This window comes from Clytia hemisphaerica, unplaced genomic scaffold (assembly GCF_902728285.1).
Source record: "Clytia hemisphaerica strain Z4C2 unplaced genomic scaffold, Clytia hemisphaerica genome assembly, whole genome shotgun sequence".
In the NCBI taxonomy this organism is placed as follows: Eukaryota; Metazoa; Cnidaria; class Hydrozoa; order Leptothecata; family Clytiidae; genus Clytia; species Clytia hemisphaerica.
In genome coordinates, this window is record NW_027104076.1 from 268,065 (window position 1) to 294,765 (window position 26,701).

General features: G+C 35.0%; 3 protein-coding genes across 3 annotated transcripts in view; 2 read left to right on the forward strand and 1 right to left on the reverse strand.

Annotated features, from left to right (window-relative positions):
• Window positions 1-3,105: 3,105 nt before the first annotated feature.
• Window positions 3,106-26,701, forward strand: part of LOC136812572 (ciliary microtubule inner protein 2B-like) — a 29,468-nt gene continuing 5,872 nt past the window's right edge. Inside the window, exons 1-3 of the mRNA XM_067069101.1 lie at window positions 3,106-3,281; window positions 3,460-3,535; window positions 16,735-16,867. Coding sequence (XP_066925202.1) covers window positions 3,145-3,281; window positions 3,460-3,535; window positions 16,735-16,867 — 346 coding nt within the window. The 5' untranslated portion in view covers window positions 3,106-3,144. The remainder of the gene's footprint in view (window positions 3,282-3,459; window positions 3,536-16,734; window positions 16,868-26,701) is intronic.
• Window positions 3,699-15,440, reverse strand: LOC136812559 (synaptonemal complex protein 1-like). Its single transcript, XM_067069086.1, has 8 exons — window positions 14,952-15,440; window positions 12,990-13,150; window positions 10,515-10,700; window positions 7,067-8,445; window positions 6,363-6,615; window positions 5,696-5,810; window positions 5,301-5,412; window positions 3,699-4,740 (listed from the first exon to the last, which is right to left on the reverse strand). The coding sequence occupies exons 1-8, from the start codon at window positions 15,424-15,426 to the stop codon at window positions 4,404-4,406; spliced, it is 3,018 nt and encodes a 1,005-aa protein (XP_066925187.1). The 5' UTR covers window positions 15,427-15,440; the 3' UTR covers window positions 3,699-4,403.
• Window positions 24,400-26,401, forward strand: LOC136812566 (uncharacterized). Its single transcript, XM_067069093.1, has one exon. It carries the CDS (start codon window positions 24,595-24,597, stop codon window positions 26,116-26,118), a length of 1,524 nt encoding a protein of 507 aa, XP_066925194.1. The 5' UTR covers window positions 24,400-24,594; the 3' UTR covers window positions 26,119-26,401.

Genomic DNA, 26,701 nt, shown 5'->3' on the forward strand with positions numbered 1-26,701 from the left:
TCATAATTAATGCCAGTATTAAATTTTGATGAGGACGAATTTTGAATTTTTGAAATTTCGCAGCCTGTAAAATTCACGATTTTCCAAAATAAACCGCTCGTCTAAAACGCTTTTTTTGTTTGGACACTCAAAAACTAGGTCTCACTGAATGCAATTCCCTCCCTTTTAAATCACTGAAAGAATCTGGTAAAAAGTAACCATCGCATCAGAAATCTCCATTGCTATTCTTGACAAGAAGCTAAGTTCAAACAGTTCAACAGTTCAACGACTGATTGTTGTAAGTGATTTATATATTGTTATGTGAAATTGTTGTCGTTGTGGCCACTCAGGGCTTTCATACATATCTCACGACAGTAAGATATGTAAGGTATTCACCAGGGCTTGCCAACCCGTTCCTTTCAAAAACATTTTCTGCAATATACTTTTCGAATCTTTTTCGTTCGAAATATATAAACTAATGAATTTAAACCACCGTTTGCAAGATTGATGACAAACACAGCATATCTGGTCCTAGGCTTCTGCTCATCCCCTAGCGAAAAAGTTTCTTATAGAGGCTGCTTAATAGTCAGTAAATCCTCTTTCCCACAAAATGCCGCTTCTCGCCGAAATTCGGCGAGAGGGCTATTTTTGCTGGCGAGTGCTTATGATGATTAATTTGCAAATGTACTCTACCTGTTACGAAGTAGCATAGCTTTCACTGTTCAAATTCAAGATGGCCGTCGAAGCGGGAAGTGGTTTTCGTCAAGCTCGAATACTTGTTTTTGATTTGGGGTAGTTTGCTTAAGACGAAATAAGTTTTGTTAATACAATTACAAGTTTTAGAGTATATAATATGTGTACCAAGAAAAAAATTACCATCTAGAACATTTGTTATCAAGCTTATAATGTGGAATTTTGATTTGTTTTGGTGGACATTTTGTTCGTTTTGAACGAATGTAGAAAAGATACAGTAGTAACAGGTCGTGACAGGTATGTGGTTATTTTAGAAGCTTATGATAGGGAAAGATTGTTGTTGTAAGTATCTAATAGTAATATTATTTTGTGGCTTTATCTCTTTCCAGAGAGCCTTCTTCCCTTTTACTTTGTGTCTACTTAAAGTTGTTTGAAAAAGTGCAGCAGCAGATTCTGTTATTCTTTGTTTTGTTAAACTTTGACAGGGATGACGGGAAGAATGTTGGAATCAGTTTTATTGATGAAACCCAATATGTGTCATTTAACTAACCTAAAGAGGTTCTTTAGAAACAAATAGTTATAGTGAAATTTTCTTTCGAAGTTTTTGAGAAATTCAAATTCGTTGACTCAAAGCTCTAATATCAAAACATTCGAAAATAAAAAAACATTCGAAAATAGAAAAATATCATTCGAAAAGGCGTGCCTGTGGCAAAATGGAATCCGTCTGACACTGGAATGTTTTCGCTTTGATTTCTTTTGTTTATATTTTAACTCGCATTCGAGTTCCCATAAAAACTTAGCAACTCGCCAAATAGCACAAGTCGGCCACCATAAGAGCCACCGTAGCGGGAAACTAATCCATACACTATTAAGCAGACCTATAGGAAGTATAGGTCTGCGAATCAGACTAATCTGGTCCGTCTTTTTGATCCGTCTAGTGGATAAATAAACATGAAAATGGTGTATGGTAAATAACAAATGAGATAGCAAAGCGTTATGAGTAATAAGGTCATGATTGCTTCTCGTTTTTGTTTGTAATTATTCTGCTCTACTGCGTTTGTTGTGTGACCTAACTCGATGTCCGGGTTTTTGTTTTCTTTCCGCGCTTTTCGAAGTAGATTGTATGACATCAGGTTTATATGAAGGGTCAATACGATAAAGATAACCAATATTGAAGATATATATTGTGACATTTTAAACATTTCACTTGATAGTGACTTTTGTTGAAATAGTACTGTCATCGGAATATACACCAAAATAACTTCTACTAAGAACTGTATCACTATGAAACAGTAAACGTAACGTGTTCGTATACGCTTTAATGGCCATCGTAACGCTATGAAACGTAACACGGAAATGGTTAGAAACACGGACGTCCCGAACATGAATTGGAATTGATTGAAACCATAGAGAAGTAATAATGCAAAGCAATGTTTTTCAGTTATCATGTAATTCATGATACTACTCGTTAATGCAAATCCAACTCCGGTTAAGGTATCCCATACAGACAAGTAAATAAATAGTTTGGTAACAATGCTAAACGGGCGACTCGCTTCAAAGAAGCCATAGATTAACAGCATGTTAGAGAGAAATGATATTCCCGTCAGAATGTAAATATATTTGACATCTTTGATTGGAGTGATAGTTCCGTTCTGTAATAAGGGTTGAGTGACCAGTAAACATGAAATATTATTGAGTGATTGCTCAGCCATTATGTATTTGAAGTTTTTACCGAGATTGAGTCAGCTAACGGAACTGCCGTCTGGTCATCAGCTGTCGATTATTGTCCTTCAAAAGTTTGATAGACTTCCACTATCACTTGTTACTCGACAATCATCATTTTTCTCGCCGAGTAAATCTTGATCTACCTACCCAGGTCGGGCGTCAAATCTCCTACTTGTAGATTTTTATAGATCTGTTTAATTTAGAAAAATAATATCAGCTTTTCATCCAGATTCGAGATGTCGACAGCTGTCTTCTCGTTTCTAGCTAGCTAAAAAAACAACTCAAACATTCTACATTTTGAAGTTGATTTTTCATTTATAAGAGTGAGTTTATCTTTATAAAAAAACAAAGAATTTAACGATGAAATATAACCGATTCCCAGCATTGAAGCTTTTTTATTATCACTAGAATTGTTAATGAGTTCGCACATTAACCTCTACCTACTTTTATTTCGATCCGCTGTGATAAATTCATAGTTTTATGTACTTTTTCTATTAAAATTCAAATTTCAAAATAATCCATTCTTTGCTTTTCTTATTGGAAGCTATTCGTTAAAGGCTAGGCTAGTTAATGTGCGAACTCTTTGACGGCTGTGACGGAAATCATGACTTGTCTATTAAGGTCACGGCTTGTCTGATTTCCCAAAATTGATTGCCCTCTTATTTCCCGTTGCCACGGGCCACGAAAAATGTTTACATCGCATGTGATTTTCAAAACAGCGCTGTTTCTATTTATTCGATTTTCAAGATGGCTGACGCAAAGCTCGAAAAATCAAAACAAATGGAGACCATGAAACCCAAAAAGACAACTTTGAGAAAAAATGCTGGAGTTTCTTTAGAAACTGAAGATCTTATTTATCCAAATGAACACTCAAATCTCCCAGGGTAAGGATATACCTTATTTTTATTGTTGTTTGATAAATTTGTGCCAAGCTTAAACTTTTTAAAGATTATAGATAAAAAAGAGCAGCAAGAATTCAAATCACACCAAAAATTGTTTTTGTAAAGAAGTAAGTAAACTTATTTTATGTTCTGTGTTTGAATATTTACTTTAATCTATCAGGTACTGTGGTTACACGCCCAAATTGAAGTTTAACTGCGGACACACTTATGGTTATCACACAGACAAGTTAGCAGATGTAAGTATATCATTTAAAAGATGCAAAATTGATTGACACAAAATTTTTCAAAAGTTACAAGTGTTCACGTTACCACAAACTTTGGGTAACCTAGAAGATATGTGTTATCACAATAATGACATTAGTGTAAAAGGATGAAAAGAAGTTCAAACTTGATGCTCACCGCTGAAAGTTAATGCACAAAACATTTTATTTCAATTCTATAAATTAACACAAATTCAATTAAATTCATTAATATAAAACTGGTATTCAAACAAAAACTACAAAATCATAATATACAGGCACCAAAAATAACACTTTGTAAAGATCTCAAAACTCATATACATCTCTCTAAATATGAAATCCTGTGCTATCAAACTCAAAAACTTTGACTTTTAGGAAAATGATGATTAAAAGTGGCTAAGAATTGAATAAGAATCCTTTTAACAAAAAAATTAAGGCTCACTTTAGTCCTGCTAAATTATCAATCCTCTCTCTCTCTCTCTTTGTGTCTACCGGTTTGAATTTCATAAAGAGTACAAAAATTATAACGCAATTACAATTCAACCAGATTCAACATTGACATCTAGCATAGACAATTTGTTAGTTAGGATGTCATGTTGAACAATTAAAAACTCCAGAATTAAAGCAGGGACATATTAATGCATAATTATTTTAAGTGTGCATTAATTTTTTCTTATCATTTTTTGAAGCTGGAGTTTTGAAATTATTCAACATGATATCCTAACTAGCAAAAGGTCTATTGAAACTATTATCGTCTTATTTCTGAGTATCGTTAACTACAAGTTTTTTCTTCCTTATTTTAACATATTCTTCTCTTTAGTTGAACAACCAAATTCTGCAAATATAGTATTCAATTCATTCATAATCACTCAGTAAACCCAAAAGTTTTGTCTGATTCAAACCAAGAAAAGTCTTCTTGTACTTTTGCTGATTTCTTTGGTTGTAATTTCTTCATTTTATTCCTCATGTTATTATTGCTATGTCTAATATTTGGGGAAGCTCGTTTATTTGATGCTAATTTAAAAACACTTGGCGATGAGAGTCTTTCTTCATTTCTAACAACCGCTTCTTTGTGTGCATTAACAAGGGATAAAACATCTTGGCTTTTTCCTTTGTCACTTGGTTTCCGTCCCATTCTCATGACAGGAGTTCTTGGAGTTTTCTCGTCCCTTTGTTGGAATGGGGATGTTTTTGGTGAGAATCTATAAAAATAAGCAAGTTTTAACTTTACTACCTTAAAAAGGGAACTAATTTTTGCGGGAACTAATTTTCGCTTTTTTTGCGGTTTTTTGGCAAAGCAGCGAAAATTAGAACCCCACAAATTACAAATTTGACCATTTTTCATCAAGAAATTTGAAAAACCCCTAGGAAAATGAAAGAATTATAGCCAAAATAGGGCAAAAAGCGAAAATTAATTCCTGCGAAATACAATTTTTGAATTTTTTTTGCAACCGCTGAAATTAGTTCCCTTGAGGTATTTTCAATGAAAGCTGTTAATTTGATCTTAAAAGGATCTCCCTAGGTTGTATCGTTTGTGATCAGGTCTCTAAACTTTGTGTCCCTAAGAAATTAAAAATTCTACTTTTCAATTTGACATCTAAAAGGACTTTCTATAGAGGAAGAAAAGGAGTCCAAAAATCAGACATACACAAATCGTATAAGAGTGTACAAAGGAGGGTTAAACTTGGTGTGTACATACTAAGTGGTCCCTCGGTAATCAAAGTCACAAATTATAACTGTTTAAAATAAAAAAAACATGTACCTTATATTCTTCAAGCGTTGTGGTTGAATGGTTGGTGTTTTGAGGATAGATTTCGGTGGCTCCTCATCTTGTTCAATGTCCATAATGCTCTCCTCATCATTGGCTGAAGCGCCTGTTAACAAAAATATTTATTGTATTTTTTAACAATTAACTAGAAATCTAGTACTATGTAGAAGAATGCTTTCATGCAATGTTGTCAAAATTACTGAAAATACTGTACTGTCATTTAGGTACCTAGCAGTTCTGTTACATTTGCTGATGGTTTGAAATAAAGGTTGAAAAAAGATCATATGAAAGCAATGATGAAGTCAGAGCTACCTAGAATTTCAGGTGAAATCAAACGAGAGATAAAAACTTGAATCAGAAAGCAGTGATACTCTTTATTCCAGTCATACCTGCAAAAAGGACTCTCTTTTCTCGTTTCTGTGAGTATCTCATATTTGGTGTCTTGGGTGTCATTGCTTTCGGAGTAGTTGGTACAACTGAATCTTGATTTTGTTTCATCAAAGACTAAAAACAAGGTTAAATGTCTGTAACTATGTAATGACTCTTTTAGGTTAAATCAACTTTCATCAAAATAGAAAAAAAAAATTAGTCTAAGTTGAATGTTTTGGATAAAAACAGAGAGAAGTTTTATATATGGTAGCAATAATAACCACTACATTTTAACAACACCCCCTTCTCACACACCCACTGGGAATCCCTCCGACTGGAAAATTTGGCAAAAATATCGTCCCCAGTGGAAAATTATCCACCGTTTTTGTCCCCATTGAAAATAATCAAATAAGCCAATCCTCACTGCAAAATATTCTGTTTAGTTTTCCAATCCCCACTAAATTTTCTAACTTGAAAACAAAAGAATTTAAGTCCCCGGCCATGAAAAATATGGGAATATCAGCCCCCATTGAGTTTCTTTGACCCCCGCTGGCTGAAATAATCCTACCGGGCCTGTGAGCAACACTTTAGGCTCCCACTCTAAGTTCTGACTCCCAGTCAAGTGAAAAATAGCTCAGAGAAGGCCACTTTAGTAGAGGTTTGTGTCTTAGAAAATATGATTCTTACGAGATTATTTTCTTGTAGTTTTTCTTTTTCTTCAGTTTCCTTTTCAAGCTTCTCAATGGTTTCTTGTAGCTCTTGTTCAACTGCTTTCGTTTTCTCTTCTTGACAAGACAAACTTTCGGTCATAGCTTGAAGTGATTGTTGAAGTTGAACAATTTTCTTTTCTTGTGCACCTTTCTCTGTTAGTCCATGTTGGAGCTCTTCGACTTGTTTGTTTTGCAATTCTATCATTCCGTTTTTCTCTTCCAATGCAACCCTGAAGAACAAAAAATACAAAAAGGGTATTATATAATCATACTATCTTTTAGGGAAACTAAATTTCACCGGAGCTTATTTTTGCAGTTTTGTTAAAAATCAGTTCAAGGTAGATTCAAATAAAATTGAATTATTGATGGAATCTTCCATCTCGCTTGATTCTTTATGGAATGAGATTTCTAGAGCTAGACGAGTTTATGTTTTGTTGAGATTTAAAACAAGTGAGATATAAAATATACTTCCATTAAATACAGTTGACGCTCTCTAATTCGATTTTCATTGAATAAGAGAGCGTATCGAAATGTAAAGCGTCGCTTGTGAGAGTTTCTGGTTAACCAGGGTTAACGGCGACTTTCAATATTTTCAAATAATGGAGCATATCGAATAGCAAGGCTTCGAGTTAAAGAGCGTCTGCTGCACATGGAAGCAGAAATTAACAGAGGAAAACTTACTTCATGTTTTCAATTTCTTGTGAATGATTCGCTGACCTTTCTTCCAATTGTTGTTTGAGTTGGTTATTTTCATTAAGATGTCCTTCAACAATTTTATCATTCTCCTTTTTGTATTGTTCCAAAGTCGAACAAAATTCTTTCTGTTCCATATCAAAATTATCTTGAGTGGTTTTCAACGATGCTTGGCATTCATTCAATACTTTTTCGGTTTCCGTAACTTTGTTTTCGAGTTCGGTCACATTCGCATTCGATTGGTCTAGCTCATCTTGTAATTTAGCATTTTTATCAGTCTTATTTTTGAGCTGAGTTTTCAAGCTTTTGTTTTCCTTTTCAATGTTTTTAAGTTGCTTGGTTTTATCGTTCAAATCTTGTTTCATAGTTTTCGTTTTATTACCTAGATCCTCTGCTTTCTTTTCCTTGTTGGCGAGTTCCGATTTTAGTTGTTCAGCATTTTCTTGTTCCTCAGCTGTCATTCGCTCAATCTCGCCTTTTTGTGACGAAACAGTCTCTTTGAGACATTCAATTTCCTTATTAGCTTCATCCAAAGATATTTTGAATTTTTCAATGGCTGCTTGACTTTTCGAAGCCTTCTCTATCAACGAAGCGATCTGTTTTTGCAAGGATTCAAGATCTTCTGAAGCCTTGTTGAAATGTCCGGTTTGGATTGAAAGTTGTTCACCAAGACTGTTTAGTTTGGCATCGCGTGATTTGATTTCGTCTTTTGAAGCTGCAATTTCATCTCTCAATTGTTGAATGAGTGAATCTTTCTCGGTATCTGACCCTTGGCACTCGGTCAGTTTTTCATCTGCTTCATCTAACTTTTGTACTAGACTCTCTTTCTCCTTTTGAAGATCTTTTAATTCGTTTTCGATGGAATGTAATTTCTCAGTCGTTTCATCATAGATTTTCTCCATCTCGTTATATCGTTCTTGAAGTCCCTTTAGCTCCACCTGACCTTGTTCTAGCTCTGAAACCAATTGCTTTTCTTTTTCTTCAAGTGAGCCAACTACTTTTTGAGATGATAATAATTCAGTCTTGAGTTCATGAATTTCACCTTTATCAATAGACATCTGATGTTGCAGCGAAGTAACCATCTCCTCAAATTGACATTTTTCAGCATTACAGGTTTCCAGCTCTGTTTGTTTTGAACTGATAACACCATTGAGTTGAAGTATGTCATCACGGAGTGAGTTGATCTCTTTGGTGCAAATGTTTTGGACTTCTTCGGCTTTAGTACGATGTTTTTCACACATTTCTTCTAGTTCTTCGCTCTTTTTTTGATATTCGTTCAAACTGTTCTTACATTCATCACTTTCGACCGACAGATCTTCGTAAGCTTTGTTTAGTGAGTTCAACTTTTGATCTTGGCAGTACATCACCTAAAGGCGTAGAAATAAAATAAAATATGGGCATTACTTGGCGGAAGGTTGGATTTCTTTAGAAGGTCACAAAACTTACTCGTTTGCCATTGTAAACGACCATAGTGATGAAAAGCTAGAGCATATTTCGGCTACGATGTGCCAAAGTTACGGGTTCAACTCTTATTGAATATTATCAAGGCTTGCACTGTATCAAGATAGCCTCAAATATATTTTCTTTATTTGAAAAATCTACTTTAAAGGTTACATTTCTTTATGAGCCCAAACTTTTGCATTAAAATACCGTATATCTCTTCGAATCTATAATGACATTTGTAGGACTTAAAAGGTTGTATTGAATATATGGAGATTTTTGAACTACATGTTTTTTATAACCATAACGCTTGTAAGCATTTGAAGGCTCAGATTTGCAGATATCTTAAGCATGACATAAGTATATACCCCAGCCTGAATATTTTTTGAGCCGTCGATTTTTTTCTGTTCAAAAAGATTGGGCAGTGGTCAAGTAAAAAAATACAATGAAATTTTAAAATTTCAACAAAGTGGTTTTCACCTATCTTCTACATTACAGGAAGAAATTTTGGTGGGAACTTCATTTGGCGTTTTTGGCGGATTTTTTTTTAAATCCGCCAAATCTGATTTCATTAAGTTCCCGTTAAATTTCCTTTTTTTGCCATCCGCTAAATTTAAATTATTGTATACATTTTGCCAAATGTACTCTTTCTCGGGCCTTGAAACAGGTTTTTCTTTTTTTAATAGCGCTTTTTGGCCAAAAAATATCTTTCATCCGCCAAATTAAAATCCCGCCAAATTTAATTTTTCAAGCCATCCACCAATTTAAATTTCTGCCGAATTTAAATTTTTCTGCCATCCACCACATTAAAATTCCCAGCGTAAAAACTTTTTTGACCATTCACCAAATCAAATTTCCGTCAAAATTTTTTCCTTTTAGGTATGACTGATTAGGGAAAATGTGTAAAACACGGGTACAAAACTTTCGGTTTGCTCCAGGAGAAAAAATGGATTCAATATTCTAAAATTAGAGATTTTATAAATTTAGTGAGAGCCACTATATTCTTAAAAAATCCTTCGTGTGCACAGAGTTGTTAGAAGAAAACTAACTTTTTTTAAATGATCAATATGGTCCATAAGATCACAAAAAAGAGTGGTGAGAAAAAATTTGACCATTTTGCTGGTCCCTATGTTACATAGTCATCATATTTGCTGGGGCTTTTTTGTTTGTTGAAAATATTTTAAGCTGGCAAAAGATGAGTTCCTTATTGTGCTCTGAAAAGCCAAGTTTTCGTCTAATGACCTTACTTTGCGGATATTTAGAGTTACATTGTCCAATCCCCTCAGTTATTAGGTCCCTGTTTTTTAGGCACCTGTGCGGATAAATTTCCGTTTAGGATTCGAGCGTACAACGATTCTCCGTACTAAAAGATTTGAGCTTCTTGTTATGGCTTTTGGAATTAGTAGAGGGCATTTTGTAAAATCGCTCGACTGTTTTGTTAGAAGCCTCGAGTTAGGTACTCAATATGTATAACAAAAGCTTCTAACAAAACAGTCAAGCGATTCCAAAAAATCGAACAAAATTCCCCCTACTAAATCTCTTTTTCATAGTCTTTTTCGAAAGTATTTACGTTTTTGCTAACATTATAAGTATCTTACCCTATTGAGTTGTAAAATAAACCATTTTCACATTAATTAAGTGGAATAATTAAGTGGATCGATTAAGTCGGGTCATTTTTTGAAAACAAGCATGCTGAATTTGGGGTATAATGCTCTTAACTAAATTTTCGAAAATAATGGACTTAAGTTTATCTTGAACCAATGCGGCGAAATTCCTAAGTCAAGAGATTCGGGAAAAATGGCGCCCTGACATGTCTTCGAATATAATAGATCTATCGAAAAGTGAGTCTATGGGTCGTCTTTGAATCTTATCGAAAAACTTTGTTTCTGCCTCTATATTTAGAAGATCAGTCTAAAATAACAAAACACATGGGTTTTTTAGACGGATTCAAGTAGATGGATTCAGAAAATTCCACAAAATAAAGCAATGAAAATACCTGTTCGGCGGATTGTAACTTCTCGTGGTTTTCTTCCAACTCTTTTGATAACTTTTTGATTTTTCCTTCATTTTCGGTTTGTTTGGTTTTGTATTCTTGGATTGTCTGTTCTTGTGTGGTTTTGGTTTGCATCAGATTGATGACTTGATTCTCCAAATGACGTATGTTTGACTGGAGCTCATTTTTCTATAACAAATCAATGATGGGTACTATCGGTGTTTAAGGGTAAAGATTCTTAAACGAAAGGGTTCGCCAGTTGGCAAAAATTGGAGAGATCAGAAAACTGCGAAAGAAATGTTTTTATAAGGTAAAATACCTCAAGAGAACTAATTTCCTCACCAAAATTAAAATATCACCGCCTCGCCAAATTCAGTTCTTGTTTTAAAAAGATTTTTCTCAATTTTTCAAAATAACCGCTAATTTAAGCTAATTTTTGTCTAAAAAACTCATTTCAAAAAAGTCTGTTCCAAAAAATTGGCAGTCCGTAAGTAAATCTGTATCAAATAAAACTAATGATATTTTTTTCTTCCATGAAGAGCAGTGTATCATAATGTGGACTGTCAATTGTTTTGGAACGGACTTCAACAATAGACCTTTTCATAAATTACGTCACGAACATCACTTGCCTCGTTTTGAAATTATTGCCATGGTGATTAACTCCCAGCGGATTTTATTACAACTACTTTCTATTCATAAAAAATCATTTAATATCTCAAGGGATATTATCACCATGGAAATTGTTTGAATACGAGGCAAGTGATGTTCGTGACGTAATTTATGAAAAGGTCTATTCAAACGCCATTCGCCGAAATTAGTTCACACCAAAATTCTCTTTATCTTGAATGTCTTAACTCGAACAAATTTGCATTCCCCGTGTGTGTTCGAGTTATGCACGGTGATCTTTAATCGGATTTATCGGATTCAAAAAATGTTCAATTTTGGTCATAAAGAAAAATTGATGATGCTTAAAGACACGATTTTTCCTTTATCTGATGAAGAACTAAAAAAGGAAGGTCCAGTGAAAATTTCAAAGCTCTTCTCCTTTCCAATCGGGAATAATTCCTAATAATTCTCATATTGAGGGAACTCACGCGGGATGTGGCGGGATATTGAGGGAGCTGAAAGTAAACATATCCAAAATTATCCGATTTGGAGCAAACTTCTTTGAAAAAAAACTCAATTTTAAAAATTTATATACTAAGGCTTTATAGACCCAAAGAATGGGGTCCTTTTAAGAAAATGTACATCAATTATTACAAAGACTCAGTTGTAGTAGAATTTTCATTCTCGCCGAAAACTAAAAATTAGTTCCTTTAAGGTAGCTGATTGTAAAAAGAGGCCTGAAAAAGTCACAGGAAACACAGGTTCAGCCCCCCTTACTTTGGGGGGGGATTTTTTTTGGCCTATAAAGAGCCTGGGGGCTAAAATTACCAAAATATTTGGGGGGAGCCTAGATGATCTGACTGAGACTCTGAGGGTTGTTCAGCTAAATTCAAAAGATTTATTATCTTACTATTAAATCAAATATTAAAAGCAAAAGATTTGTAAACATAAATATTAAAACAAGTAAAATTTAGTTTTCATTTATCAGTACTGTACTCGCATATATTTTTTCATGGAGGTATAGTTTTTTATTGACTTCTCTCTACAGGGGCGGGAGAACAATATTTTTGTTTCAGTTTATCTTTGGGCCTGAAGTGTTAGGGGACCTAGCACAAGGCAATTTTTTTTTGGGGGGGGGGGGCTAAATTGTTGGGGGGGACCTTACTTTGTTGGGGGAGCTAGAAACCTGGCTGAAGCTACCAGATGAGATGAAGTTTTTATAAGATACTTTAATAATTGGTCATTTGAAGCAATAAAAATGACGCGTTCTTTAGAAAAAGTAACAAATTTTTTTTATTACTGGTTAACGACCAACCAAATCAAATAAGAGCTTGTAATAACTCCATCTCGTCCCGAAGCTACAGTATGGGAAAATCACAAAAGATGAAAAAATCTATCTAAAAATATTGATCCTTCAGGAAGGGATGCTCTCCGTGCGTTAAGTTATAGAATTTAATGTACCGAAAAATCGACAAACCCGTACTCCCGGGGGAGGGACTTGGCTCGGCCATACCCGCCACCTAAAAAACCTAGTATCCACACTCGGGCTCGTACTACAATCATGGACAAAACATTTGAGATAAAGGGGATTTCCCTGTGAATTTTAAACACCACAAATAATTTTTAAGCGCGTTAAACTACTGTTGGAAGAGCAGCGCTTTAACACGAGACTTAAGATTTCAGGGTTTAAAAGCTCAAATTTGCTCCAATAAGAATTGAAATATAGCCTAGAAGCCACCGAACTCCTCCAAAATCGAAATATTCTCGCCCGATTCTGAAAAACGTTAAAATACAATAGAATCTCAATACAATTCGACCATGATTGTAGTTACGACGTCTCTAAAAACGCCCACATCAAGAAGATGTTTATACCTTTGATTCGTTTTCCTCTTCCATCTTCTTGATTTCATTATTACTTTTCTCTTGGGCTGCTGCATGGCTAATGTCCAATTCTTGGAATTGTAGTACAAGTTTTTGATGGTCATTCAACATTTTCTTATTGGCTTCCAATACATCGTCTTTGTCTTGCTCTCCTTTAAAGAAGAAACGAGTTTTTTACAAAGTTATTGGTTCAACTGAATCCAAAAGATTGGATTTTTTTCAAGAAAAGTCAACACACCTCCTTCTCACAGACCCACTGGGACATCTTCCCACTGGAAAAAATACCCAAAAAACCGTCCCCAGTGGAAGATTATACTACAATTTTTTTCCTCGCTGAAAATAATCAAATAAATCAATCCCCACTGCAGAATATTATATGCTATTTTTTACATCCCCACCGAACTTAGTGACTTGAAAACAATGGAATCTAAATCTCAAGCCATAAAAAAATATTGGAATACCAGTCCCCATCGCGTTTCGGTCTGTTAATTTACCCCCACTGGCTGAAAAGATCCTACCAGGTCTGTGAGAACTGGGGTGTGTCAACAGTTGCAAAGATTTTTTTGGCCTTTGAGTCACTTTATCATCTCAAAGGGAAATCGTTTAAGCATGAACATATAAACGACTGGACATCTATCTCCTTTGTTTTTTTTGTAGAAAGGGCTGCTAGCTTCGTTGCCGCCTAGTTAAAAGCATAAAATGAAACAATAAATTTTGATTATATACCACTTGGGAATACCTTGCTAACAACGTCAAAACTTCGACAAAAGTCTCTGTTGTTCTACTTTTCTCAAGTCTTTTATCTATATCATAACAAAGATAACAGAGGCAAAATCATCGTCAGCTTGTCAAAACTCCGGCTAATAAGTATAAATTTTGACTTAAAAGTGTCGAATAGTTTTAGAGAGTGTCGCATTCTAATTTTGATATTCTTGCAACATAGGCTCTCAACTTTGGCAAGCTATTTTTTTCAAGTCATAAAAAAATTATTGGAGTGACAAAAGGGATTCAAAAGTATAAATGCAGTTGAAACTCTGCATTTCAGAGTTGAAAAATGTTGATGAAATATACTGCAAACTTGTGAAAAAAATCAAGAATAATTTTTTTGTGCGTTACGAGTAATGTTCAAGCTCTGTCAATCCTTTTACCTAAATAATTCAAAGAAATAGAATTATGACGGAATATTGTCGGATTTTTCATACCAAATTTGAAATACAGGCGACAACGAAGCTCGCTTCAAAGAGACAATAAAAGATAGATGTCCAGTCGTTTATATGTTCATGGTTTAAGGTATTTTGAATTTTAAATAAGAGTGATATCGTTTGCTTACTCATCAATTTTAATTTACATGCTTTTTCGCATTGGATGGACACGGATGTGGAGCAAGATTGGTCAGAAAGAGGAAAAGAAAAACATTTTTTGCTTTTATCAGCATAGTCGAACGTGCGCAACGCACTGGGCTCAACTTCAGTGGCTTCAAATTATTCATAGGCCCAATTGAAGACCTCCAGATATTCACCCACCCAATGAACAAGTGTGCCAAATTTCAGCCAAATCCGACCATTTTGGAGGCCTGTAGGCTGCTCCAAAGTCTTAGCCTCGTTTTCGCAAAAAACTCGTCCCCAGGCCCCAAAAATCAAAATTTTTCAAAAATACAAAAAGCACTCCCAGATATTCGCCCAAGGAACAAGTGTGCAAGATTTCAGCCAAATCGAACAATTTTTGAAGTCTCCAGGCTGCCCCAAAGTTTTCGGACGGACATACAGACATTGTATTGTCAGATTCTAGCTCAACTGAAGTTGAGAATAACATAACAATAGGAAGACACTGTCCCGATATGAAATATGTGTCTGATATGAAACGGGAACACTTATGTAAAAACAAAACCTTTAAGGTATTTTGAATAGTGAGCCGAATTCTAATACAGAAAATTAACATTTTAACAAGCTTTACCTTTTTGAACTCTGTTTTCAAGCTGTATCATTTGATCTCGAAGAACATTAGCCATTTCTCGAACAGTGTGTAGTTTTTGCTCAGTCTCTGCTTTTTCAATTTCTTTTTCGTGAAGCTTTGAACCGAAATCTTCATTTTGGAACTGTAACTCGATGATTGATTTTCTCAGATTCTCGATAGTTCCAGAAGCCTCGACCAAATTTTGATCTTTCATTTTTAGTTCCATTTCTTTCTCTGATTTCCAATTTCGAATCTTTTCTGCTTCTTTGTGAAGTTTAGTATGCAATGAGGCAAGCCGACTTTGATCAGTTTGCAGTTTTTCAATATCTTTTGCAACATCGACTACGGGTTTTGTGAACTGCTGCTGAGGAGTTTGAAACTGAAGTTGTTGCTGTTGATGTTGTTGCTGTCTTTGAAAATTGTTCTGAGGGGCTGCTGTCCGCATGCCTTGGAACTGAAATCTTTGTTGATTCATTTTTAATCGACCTTTTTTAACTATTGAGTAAAAATATCAATACTTGATAAAAGCCCTCTCCTTCGGGGCTTTAAAATTATTGGGTTTAGGACTAGGTTAAAAATATGCCATGTGAAAACAAAGAAAGTGCAAGATTCCTCTGCGATGAAGTAAGATTTGTAAATAGCAACACTTCTCTCGTCGTCTTCCCTCTCTCACTCGCACTCCATCGCTGCGGTTGGTTTGAAAAATCTTAATTCAGAAAAGATAATGACAACAGACCCTCTACGGCCATGCATTTTGAAATTAGCCGTAGATATCGGGTCTGGAAAGGTTGAAAATTCCATTTATCAGCCCCTTTGGGCTCAAATGCAAAAAAAAGTACCACTTTTATACAACAATTTTCAAAGCTTTTTAGACCTCAAGTTATGGGCGTTTTTGTGGCTAAAAAATGAAGGAAAATGGGGAATTTCCCCAAACTCCGATAATGCAAAATTGCTCCTTTAAAAAAACTTTTTATGGTTTTTAACTTTTGATCTAGAAATGTTTGTTACGTACTTTTATTGCTCAGTATGAGGAGTTCTATCACTTGTTGGTATATATATTTTTTCATTTCTGAGAAACCCCAGAAATCATGATTTTTTTTACCACTTGGAATTTTGCCTGTAAACGCAAAAAGACGCTAATTTATTTATACGAAAAAACTCAAGTTTTTAAGCTTGGTGGTAAAATTCAAAATTCGAAATAAACACCTTCAAATTGAGTAAGAACTGGTAAGAAACATATCAAAAGGTTGGTCAGGGAAACTGAAACTGTTCTGCAGATTTCCAAACATACAAAGCATATATGAAAAATATTTCAAGTCGTAAATTTTTATTCTGTTCCATCCAACACACACACACACACAGTAAAATATGTGAATACACTCCATTAGATAGCATACTTCAAAAAAGTTTGGGTGGAAGCTGTCATACAGGATAACCTAAGTGCAAGTAAAAGAATGTTTTACTAGATTGACTTGAAGAAAAGCATAAAAAATAAGAACCATAATAACCATAATAACCATGAAAAGAATGCACCCCATCCAAAATCCAACATTCAGAACCAACTTTTTCTTTCCTTTTTTTGTTTTTGTGTCGCCAAATTCAATGTTTTGATTTCAAATCAATTTCGAACGTCAAAGTGTTCGATTTCACGTTCGAATTTCCCGCGTCGAATTTTTCTCTCGCCCCAGCACTTTTTCAGCGAAAAGAAGACATTCCATTGTTTTTGTTTTGATTGCTTCTTGCTTGCAAGACACTTTTTATTTTTTTACTTCCTTCTTTTCAGAAAAATTCGAAAAACGAAAGATTATTGACCTCAAGAGCTCAAGCAAATGAAGAAATAATCCAAAAATACGACTTTTTACCTCAAGATGGCGGAGACCGTAAATATGTGGAAAGAATGGTTCCAGGATACACAGGTTATTTTTGATTATAACTAAAACATAATTGTTTTGAAACCCGGAAGAAGGCTGCCAGCATCCCTCCTCCAATCAGTCTAATCGAACATAGAAAAAACTATTTCAGGGATTATCTATAGTAATCTTCAGCCGTGCAAAATTACTCGAATCTGATTGGTTTAGAGGAGTGCGATTAATCGTTAATTGCACTATTACCACTTTTTGCACTCTTCGGCGGGGGGACACTTTTGTCCCCTTATTCTATCCCTCCCAAGTCCTGTGTCGCAGAGACTTTTTTTTACTATATAATAAAAAACAAAGACATTTTTTTTCTTCAATATAAAAAAGAACAAAGAAAAATTACAAAGGAGAAAATACCGTAATTTGCACTCGTCCTTCGGACTCGTTCAAATTACTATTTTCTCCTTTGTTACTCGTGATTAATCGTTAATTGCACTCCAAACCATACGATTACTAGTACGAATGCATGCGTCCAGTCTACCCCGAAAGAGAAATTTATCTTTCACTAAAACGTGAGGAGGCCTCCCAAGCGGTTTACGTGATGACGTGATAGGGAATTTTTTTTCGTGATACACGTAATTTGGATCAAATGGATACTCCGTGCGTGAGGGTAGTAAAACTTTCTCGGAGAATATAAAATAAGATGAGGTGTAGGTATGCCCGGTGTACCGTTGGTCTGGAAATAGAAGAGACATTTTTTTATCTTCATGAATCTCTGAAATAAGACTGAAATTTATGGCTTCATCCATACCAGTAACCAGACGTAATTAATCGAACAGTTCGATATTTAGTCCGTCATATCCCCTTTTTTGAATACCTTATCGGGGAAAAAAATGTCGGAGTTTTATTTAGTCGGTTTTTTTTTCGTCGGGGAAAAATTTCCACCACTTTCCCCAGACCAAAATTTTAAATTCGTCACTTTTCCTCGTCGAAATTTACAATTTAGTCACTTTCACCCAACTAAATTGTCCAAATGAAGTGGTTTCCTTCACTAGCTCGAAAAAAGATCTTGTAATTCGGCGTTTAAAGCATTAATTTTGGTTAATAAAGGTGTAAAAAATTTACATTTCAATTTTGGTTAGGGCTTAAAAATTTGAGTAAAAGTTTTGTTCGGGGATAAAAAAATCGGGTAAAAAGTTTTGGTCGGGTGATAAAATATCGGGGAAAAAATTCGTCGGGGGAAAATTTCGTTACCCCCTCAAAATTTTCGTCACTTTCCCCCGACAATTTTTTCCCCGATAAGGTACACTCACTAGAGTAACCCTAACTCTAACCTTAGAGTATTATCAATTTAGGCTTATTACATCAGAAGAAGGTCTCTCCTTTCTAAAAACTGTTTAGAAATGTTTCATCACCAAATTGATTTTATTTCTAAATTCGACCAAATTTCCTTGAAAGAGTATGTAATGTTAGGGTGGGGCGTCAAATGTCAAAGTCAGAAAATTCAAGATGTAGTGTTTTTTTATGAAAATTTAACCTAATGTGTAGCTGGGAGACCCGTCTACTCTGTTCGTGTGATTTCAGAGTATAGCATTTAGTTAAAACGAATAAAAATATAGAAATAACAGAGTAGCCGGGTATTTTTGTAGATGCCAAATCTGGTCGCAGAATTCTATTGGCTGTCAAACAATTGTTGAAATCACGCGATATTATTGTTTTGATTGGAAGTGCGTGAACCTGATTGGCCAACCTTATCAACGGCTTTTTTGGCACGAAATTCAAAGCAAATGTAAACAAATTCAAACTGGGTCAAAAATACCATACTCTCAATGAGTAGTTTCTGATGGGATTTTTGCTTATGTGGTGTAAGTTTGAATAGAGAGTATGGATCTCCAGACTACCTAATGTGAGGCATTCTGCGCAATTTTTAAGGTCAGAAGTCAAAAATTGGCCGAACCCCCCTGGGGGTACTGATTCGCACTACAGGCAAAACTTGGAAAAAATGGCATTTTCTGGCCTTTTCAGGCCTGTAAATTTGTCAAAACTATTTCAAATCTTATTTTTTTTATTTGCTGTACTAAATTTTATGAAGAAACAACAAAATAATCATATTGGGTTGAAAATTGTGCCCATTGGAACCCTAAACGAGCCGTTTTAAGCCAATTTTGGGTAGCAAAATGCTTTTTAAGGCCAATTTTGCAAGTTCATAATCTTTAAACTGATTAATTCACATGTCTGAAATTTTTAGAGATGGAAGTCTTCAATAAAGTCTTTAAGCAAAATGAATTTCAAGTTTTTCACTTTTTTTAAAAATTCATAATGGCGTTTTCAAAAATTGCTTTTTAGCAAAAAAAAATTATATTTATCAAAAAATAGCATTTTTTAAGGCAAGCTTCTACAAACTGAGTTTAAATGCTGACTGAAATTTTTTTTGCAGTGATAGTATTCTGGAGATACTCCAGGAAAATCAAAATCATTTGGGTCTGGGATGCGGCTGTGTCCGCCATTTTGGAAATTAAATCCCTGCTAAGAGCCATTTTTCAGGCAAAAACCCAAATTTGGACTGAAAAAATCTCTAAAATGACAATAGACATGGGCCTGAATTTTCTTGCAGTGATAGTATTCTGGAAATACTGCAGGAAAATCAAAGTCATCTGAGTTTGGCATTTGGGTATATCCCCCATTTTGGAATTGAAATCCCTGCTAAAACGCAATATTTCAAGCAAAAATCCAATTTTTGACTGAAAAAATCTTAAGAATGGTAATAAACATGAACCTAAAATATTTTTGCAGTGATAGCCTTCTGGAAAAACTCCAGGGAAATCAAAATCCTTTGGGTATAGGATATGGGTGTATCCGCCGTTATGGAATTGAAATATGTGCTAAAATTGGCTTAAATGCAACGTTTCAAGCAAAAGCCCCATTTTTGACTAAAAACTGCTATAAAATGGCAAAAGATATGGACCCAAATTTCTTTGAAGTGTTAGTATTCTATGAATTCTCCTAGGAAAACAAAATCATTTGAGTCTGGGATTTGTCTACATCCACCATTATGGAAATGAAATCTCTGTTAAAATGCTACATATTTCCATCCGATACGTCATAATGTATGTATGTATAATTGGCTAAATATTTTGTATATTACATTTAAAACAAAGAATATGAATTTATAATCCTTTAATTTAGAAATACTATATAGTTGAAACAAATTATAACAAACTAGCCGGTACCCGGCGTCGCACGCCGGTTTAGCTGTTGCTGAACGCATTTTAAAGTCCTTTGGATGTTGGGAAGCTGGCTTAAAATACGATGAAGTCAAAATTAAAGGGAAAAATTATCTTCAAAGTTTGACTCTGTCCTTCCCAGGTCACGTATCTTTTAACCATATTTTGAAAAAGATTTTTAAATTGTTGCAAAAATGATCAGAAAGGGCGTTATTCAAACTATACCATACCGGCGACCTGCGACGTCCGAAAAGGCTTTGCAATTAGATTTTTTTCTCGCTTCGCTCGCTTTACATTTGCCGTACTTGTTGATGATTAGGAAAACTTTGATGTCAAGATAAGAGGAGTGAAATTATAGACATGACACGAGATTCGTCGAAAAAAGGCAGCCCGTGGGTACTTAGGCCACTTAGGCAAGTGAAGGATACGGGCATGAGCCGTTCTTAAGGATGCCTTTTTAAAAATGGCAGTCCCTGTAAGGGTTGGAAAAATCAGAAAATTAAACTTCAGTCCCACTAAGAGTCGGTAAAAATAGGGAAAAAATTCAACTTTTTACCCCCAGAAAGATAAGAAATTTAATCAAATTAGTCCCAATAGGGGAAGTAAACTTCACAAAATTTCGCTTGTTTCTTCTTCTCTCTAGTCTCGCTAAGGGTCCAAGGGCCAAAAGTCATGCAGCTAGGCACCTTCGTCATAACTTTTCGAATTCAACAATGAATGACTTAGATTTACAGCAATATAATTATCGACATAGATGTTTATAAGTCCTTTTTTACGAAGAAAGATCTCTTGTTTTTACCGCCTTTCGAATGTATTGTTAATGTTGCTGTTTAGTTGTTCCAATACACGTTTTTTTTTTTATTAGAACACCTAAAATTTGGATGAGCCTGGATGTGCTTATTTTTTTAGAAATTTTCAGCCTGAAATGTTCTTAGATGCGTTCTTAAATTTTCAGACTACTCTAAATCGAAAATATCATGCAAAATAAAGAGCACTTAAAATTGATAAAATTTAGACAATATTTGACTCTCGATTTAGAAAATCCATTCCTAAGTTTGTTTAAAAACTGCTTCAAAAGAGGAAAAATTTGTAGTTTCTTGTCATTTTTTTCTAAACTGAGGCTGGGCATGTTCTTACGATGTTCTTAATTTTTCGACGAATTTCAGCCTCAATGTTCTTATGAACTGGGTTCTAATAAAAGAAAAAACGTGTAAACTTGTCTTGTGATTCTTATGTTTTAAATGTTTTGAATTTGTTCTTTTCTAAAACAGATTTAGTTTGAAAGATTTTCTTTTGTTTTGTTTTGAAACGAATTCGAATGTCTCAAATCAAAGGGAGTTTCTAAACATCGACCAGAAATGGCGACCACGACCAGCGACCACGACCGGCGACCAGATAAATTTGGGTTATTGAGTTTACCTGCTCTCTCCACCGTAGAGAACATCCAAATCAAGTCCTGATGTGGCTTTCAAATGAACCACTGAGCACGTGGCTGAGAATTACTCTAGCTAGAGAATACTAAAAGTGACTTTTGACGTTACCAGTCATTTTCTAGACAAAGTGACACTTTTGGACAAAAATATTGACAGGGTAGTTAAGTGTGATGGCTGTAAACTTTATTACACCAAATATTTTAATTGTACCGAATGAGATGCCTTTAGTATGAATAGATAGAAATTGTCAGTAGGAAAAAGCTGGGAAGGCCAGTTTTAGAGATATCAATTCATCAATTATTCTATTGTCCTTACATTGTCAAAATGACTTATTTTGACAAAATAATGATCTGATGATCAAATATAAAGCTTCCTAAATAAATTCCAGCACAAATTTTGTCACTAATTAATTTGATGCCGAAAATACAAAAGGATAGAAGTTGACACTCTATTCAAGCTCCAAGAGCGTTGAAATGGCTGCTCTACACGTTTTGCACGTGGCTTTATAATCACTGTAGGTGAGACAGGGATGAGCTTTACTTTTCAATTCGATAAATAAATGATCATAAGAGAAAGACTCTACGGTGGAGAAAGAGGAAAAACTCGATAACCCAAATTTATCTGGTCGCCGGTCGTGGTCGCTGGTCGTGGTCGCCATTTCTGGTCGATGTTTAGAAACTCCCCAAATCAAATAAGGTGGTTAATTACATTCGAAAACATAAAACAAAAGAATAGAGAGAAAAAAAGAAAAAGCATAAGAGGCGGGCTCGGGCACGTCTGGGCAGATATTATAATCTATCAATCAAAACAAACTTATCGAACAACTCAAAGTCTTTATAAAACGGCGCGAATCTGATTTAACACATTTGTGGAGCAAGAAGCAAAAGTCATCTTTTAAAAGAACAAAACATTGCGTTCGAAAACGAAAGTGACACACAAACAAACAAAATGACATACAGACTACGGCTATTAATATATAGATATCCCATTCCACTCAATTCTTTACAGCCCACACACATTTCCACTCTCAAGACTTGTTTCGTCAAAAAAAGATTGGATTTTTGCTTGAAATATTATATACATTTTAAAACTGGCTTCAATTAAAAAATTGTGGTCCCAGAAGCATCTTATACCTAAATAGTTTTTACCCCTGGAGTATTTACAGAATACTATCATTGCAAAAAAATTTTGGGTCCAAAACTATTGCCATTCTAGAGAGGTTTTTAGTCAAAAATTGGGTTTTTGCTCAAAATGTTGCATTTTAGCCTGTTTCAGCAGGAATTTCAATCCCATTAAGGGCGGATATACCCAAATCCTAAAACCAAAGGATTTTGATTTCCCTGGAATATTTCCAGAAGGCTATCACTTCAAAAAGATTCTAGGTTCATGTCTATTGCCATTTTTAAGATTTTTCCAGTCAAAAATGGGATTTTAGCTTAAAATATTGCGTTTTAGCAGGAATTTCAATTCCAAAATAGGGGATATACCCAAATGCCAAACCCAGATGACTTTGATTTTCCTGCAGTATTTCCAGAATACTATCACTGCAAGAAAATTCAGGCCCATGTCTATTGTCATTTTAGAGATTTATTCAGTCCAAATTTGGGTTTTTGCCTGAAAAATGGCTCTTAGCAGGGATTTAATTTCCAAAATGGCGGACACAGAAGCATCCCAGACCCAAATGATTTTGATTTTCCTGGAGTATCTCCAGAATACTATCACTGCAAAAAAAAATTCAGTCAGCATTTAAACTTAGTTTGTAGAAGCTTGCCTTAAAAAATGCTATTTTTTGATAAATATAATTTTTTTTTGCTAAAAAGCGATTTTTGAAAACGCCATTATGAATTTTAAAAAAAAGTGAAAAACTTGAAATTCATTTTGCTTAAAGACTTTATTGAAGACTTCCATCTCTAAAAATTTCAGACATGTGAATTAATCAGTTTAAAGTTTATGAACTTGCAAAATTGGCCTTAAAAAGCATAATGCTACCCAAAATTGGCTTAAAACGGCTCGTTTAGGGTTCCAATGGGCACAATTTTCAACCCAATATGATTATTTTGTTGTTTCTTCATAAAATTTAGTACAGCAAATGAATAAAATAAGATTTGAAATAGTTTTGACAAATTTACAGGCCTGAAAAGGCCAGAAAATGCCATTTTTCCCGATTTTTGCCTGTAGTGCGAATCAGTACCCCCAGGGGGGTTCGGCCAATTTTGGACTTCTGATCTTAAAAATTATGCAGAATGCCTCACAATAGGTCAAATTTTCATAAAAAAACACTACATCTTGAATTTTTTGACTTTGCCCCAAAAATGGCTGTTGACGCCCTACCCTAGTAATGTCAATTTAGGTCTCTCCTTTCTAAAAACTGTTTAGAAATGTTTCATCACCAAATTGATTTTATTTCTAAATTCGACCAAATTTCCTTGAAAGAGTATGTAATGTCAATTTAGGTCTCCCCTTTCTAAAAACTGTTTAGAAATGTTTCATCACTAAGTTGACATTTTTCTAAATTCAACCAAATTTCCTTGAAATTGATTGATAAAGTCAGGACCTTAATTAAAAATTCCCTTTTTATATACTTCTGTACTTCTCATTCATTCATCCAGGCTATACATAATCGCGGGGATTTTCCCGTTTAACACATTTCTTAGAAAACGGGCTATGCTACATTTCAATGTAAAAACAAGAAATTCAATCAAATGTAGACATAACATGTTATATCGTGTTATGATTTTTCACAAAACTTAGCTCTACAGTACACTAAAGTAAAAGTGAAAGAAGTTTATGTCAGTTACTGTAGTTATTTCTCGTTTTGAGAGCAGCAGCATGGGGGACGGAGGGGGGGGGGGGGGGGGGGGGGGGGGAGGGGGGGGGGCAAAGAACAAACTAAGGTGGAGAAAGATGCCAAAACAAGCAGAAGAACAGCAAGAAAGAAAAGTCCAAACACAAGAAACAAACTAAGGATCAAGAAACGATCCAAAATTTAATTCAATTCTACAAGATTCAGCTATGCAAGAAACCGTTACGAAGTCACAACATTCATACGTGTCTGAATGCACATGGGAATGAAGAATTGCGGCGTTATCCGTTCCGTCAAGATAACGAGACGTTACGTTACTCTAAAAACATGTGTGTGAATGTCAAGACTCTTGGTGATTGCAGTGCTGGTGATGAATGTACTGATTCTCACAATGAAGCTGAGCAGCATTTCCATCCAGCAATTTACAAAACCGTCCAATGTAATCGAAAACCGTGTCATATCTATTTCTGTTATTTCGCACATGGCCCAAGCCAGCTTCGAAAACCGCTCGAAAAACACTTCGAAGTAAGAAAAGAGAGAACGGTTAATTTGAGCGACTTCATAGCAGCTCAAACTGCTCCGCCGGTGGAAATTTGTATTGCTAAGCAAGAACCAATCAAAATCATTCGTGACTGGACAGGTTGGCAACAAATTATAACAACCACAGAGCTTCTACCTTGCCCTATTGACGATGTCTTCTCTAGAATGCTGTTCAAGTATGAAGAACTACAGCATACGGTTCGCGATCTTTGCTTCAAAGATGGGTGCACGCCTTATATTGAGGTGGGACAACGCCCTTCGTATAGCCCCGTCCTTCTTATGATTGGTGGAGCCTCTAGAGATGTCATTTGTCAAGCTTCCATGTCAGTTCAGGAATTCTTGTCGACAGCTCATCCTAAAACGGAAGAAAAATTCCCAGCTAGATTTCTTAGCTATTTAGAATCCGATCAAAAGGGAATCAAAACTCTTAAAACACTTTGTTTAAATAATAAAGGTATTGACATTTCTGTTGAAAGAGGGTTGAACACGGTTACAGTGTGGGGTAACCATCTCAACAAACGCCAAATGGTCATTCTGGAGCTGAAGAAAATTTGTACTGGATTCGCTTTGGAAGATGCCAGTAACATCGCAGATGCGCGTTTGAGGAGCCTCGAGATTGAGCTACAGAATACTCAAAAGCAACTTCAAGATGCTTTAGAAGAAAACTACCAATTAAGAAATTCGCTGAAGTCAGCACATTTGATAGCTGAGAAACTGCAAGACGAAGGGAAGCAGATTATGATCTTACAAAAACAAAAAGAATTGCCAAAGTATTGGGAATCTACCGAAGATTACCAAGAATTCAATGTCGAGAAAGGTTCAGAGGAATGGGAAAATGTCTTGACAACATTTTTGGCAACTATCAGGATCGCGTTTCGCTTCAACGTTGTCAGCATCAAACGAATAGAGAATCATGAGTTATGGGATCATTTTGTTTTACTACAAAAGAAAATCAGCAACATGAAAGAACTTTGGCATGGAACCTCACAGGAATCATTGGCAAAGATATGCGAAAAAGGCTTTGATAGGTCTTACGCTGGCATGCATGCTGTTGCTTTTGGACAGGGAACCTATTTCGCGAGAGATTCCCATTACTCTGTTAAATATGCTAGCCGTGATCAAAACGAGAATCGCTATATGATTTTGGCGAAAGTATTGGTTGGAAGATACATGCAAGGATATCATGAGTTAAAACATCTTGAGGAAGGTTTCGACACTGCTGTTAATCGTTTATACGATCCATCAATTTATGTTACTTTCAAAGATTTCCAAGCCTATCCAGCATATGTTGTCAAGTTTAGAAGGGACTAATCGCTGTGTGTGTTTTTTTTTTACAAAATAGGTATTAGACTATATCCGTAGGTGCGGTGGATAGGGGCTTGAATTGATGAAGCTATAGGGGGGTTTTATCAAATATGTAAACAAGCGGTGTCGTCAGACAAAGTGACACTTTCTGTCACTCATATCTGCTAATCTTTTTTATGCGTTTTTATATTATTTTCACTTGTTATTTTTTGTGATTTTCACTTGCTTTTTGTTTGTAAATGGGTATAGTTAATTGAATATTTTTAATAAAAGAATTTGTTGTGCCACAGTTTTTAACTTTCACTAATTTGAACTCCAATCGAATGGAAAGTTTATTTTTTCTAACTATAGAAAGATTGAAATTTTTTCGATGTGATTGTATTTTAATGAAAATTTCTTTATCGAGTAAATATATTATAAACAATTATATGAATGGAGGAAGTTGGATTTTTCTTTCATTTTACCCAAGTAGGTGTTTTGATATCCATACCTTTCTTTTGAAAGAAAGAACGCCCGAAAATCTCATGGTATTCCTCGTTATTTGCTATGGTCTGAAAAGATCTCGAAGTCTTCTAATTTCCTAAAGTAT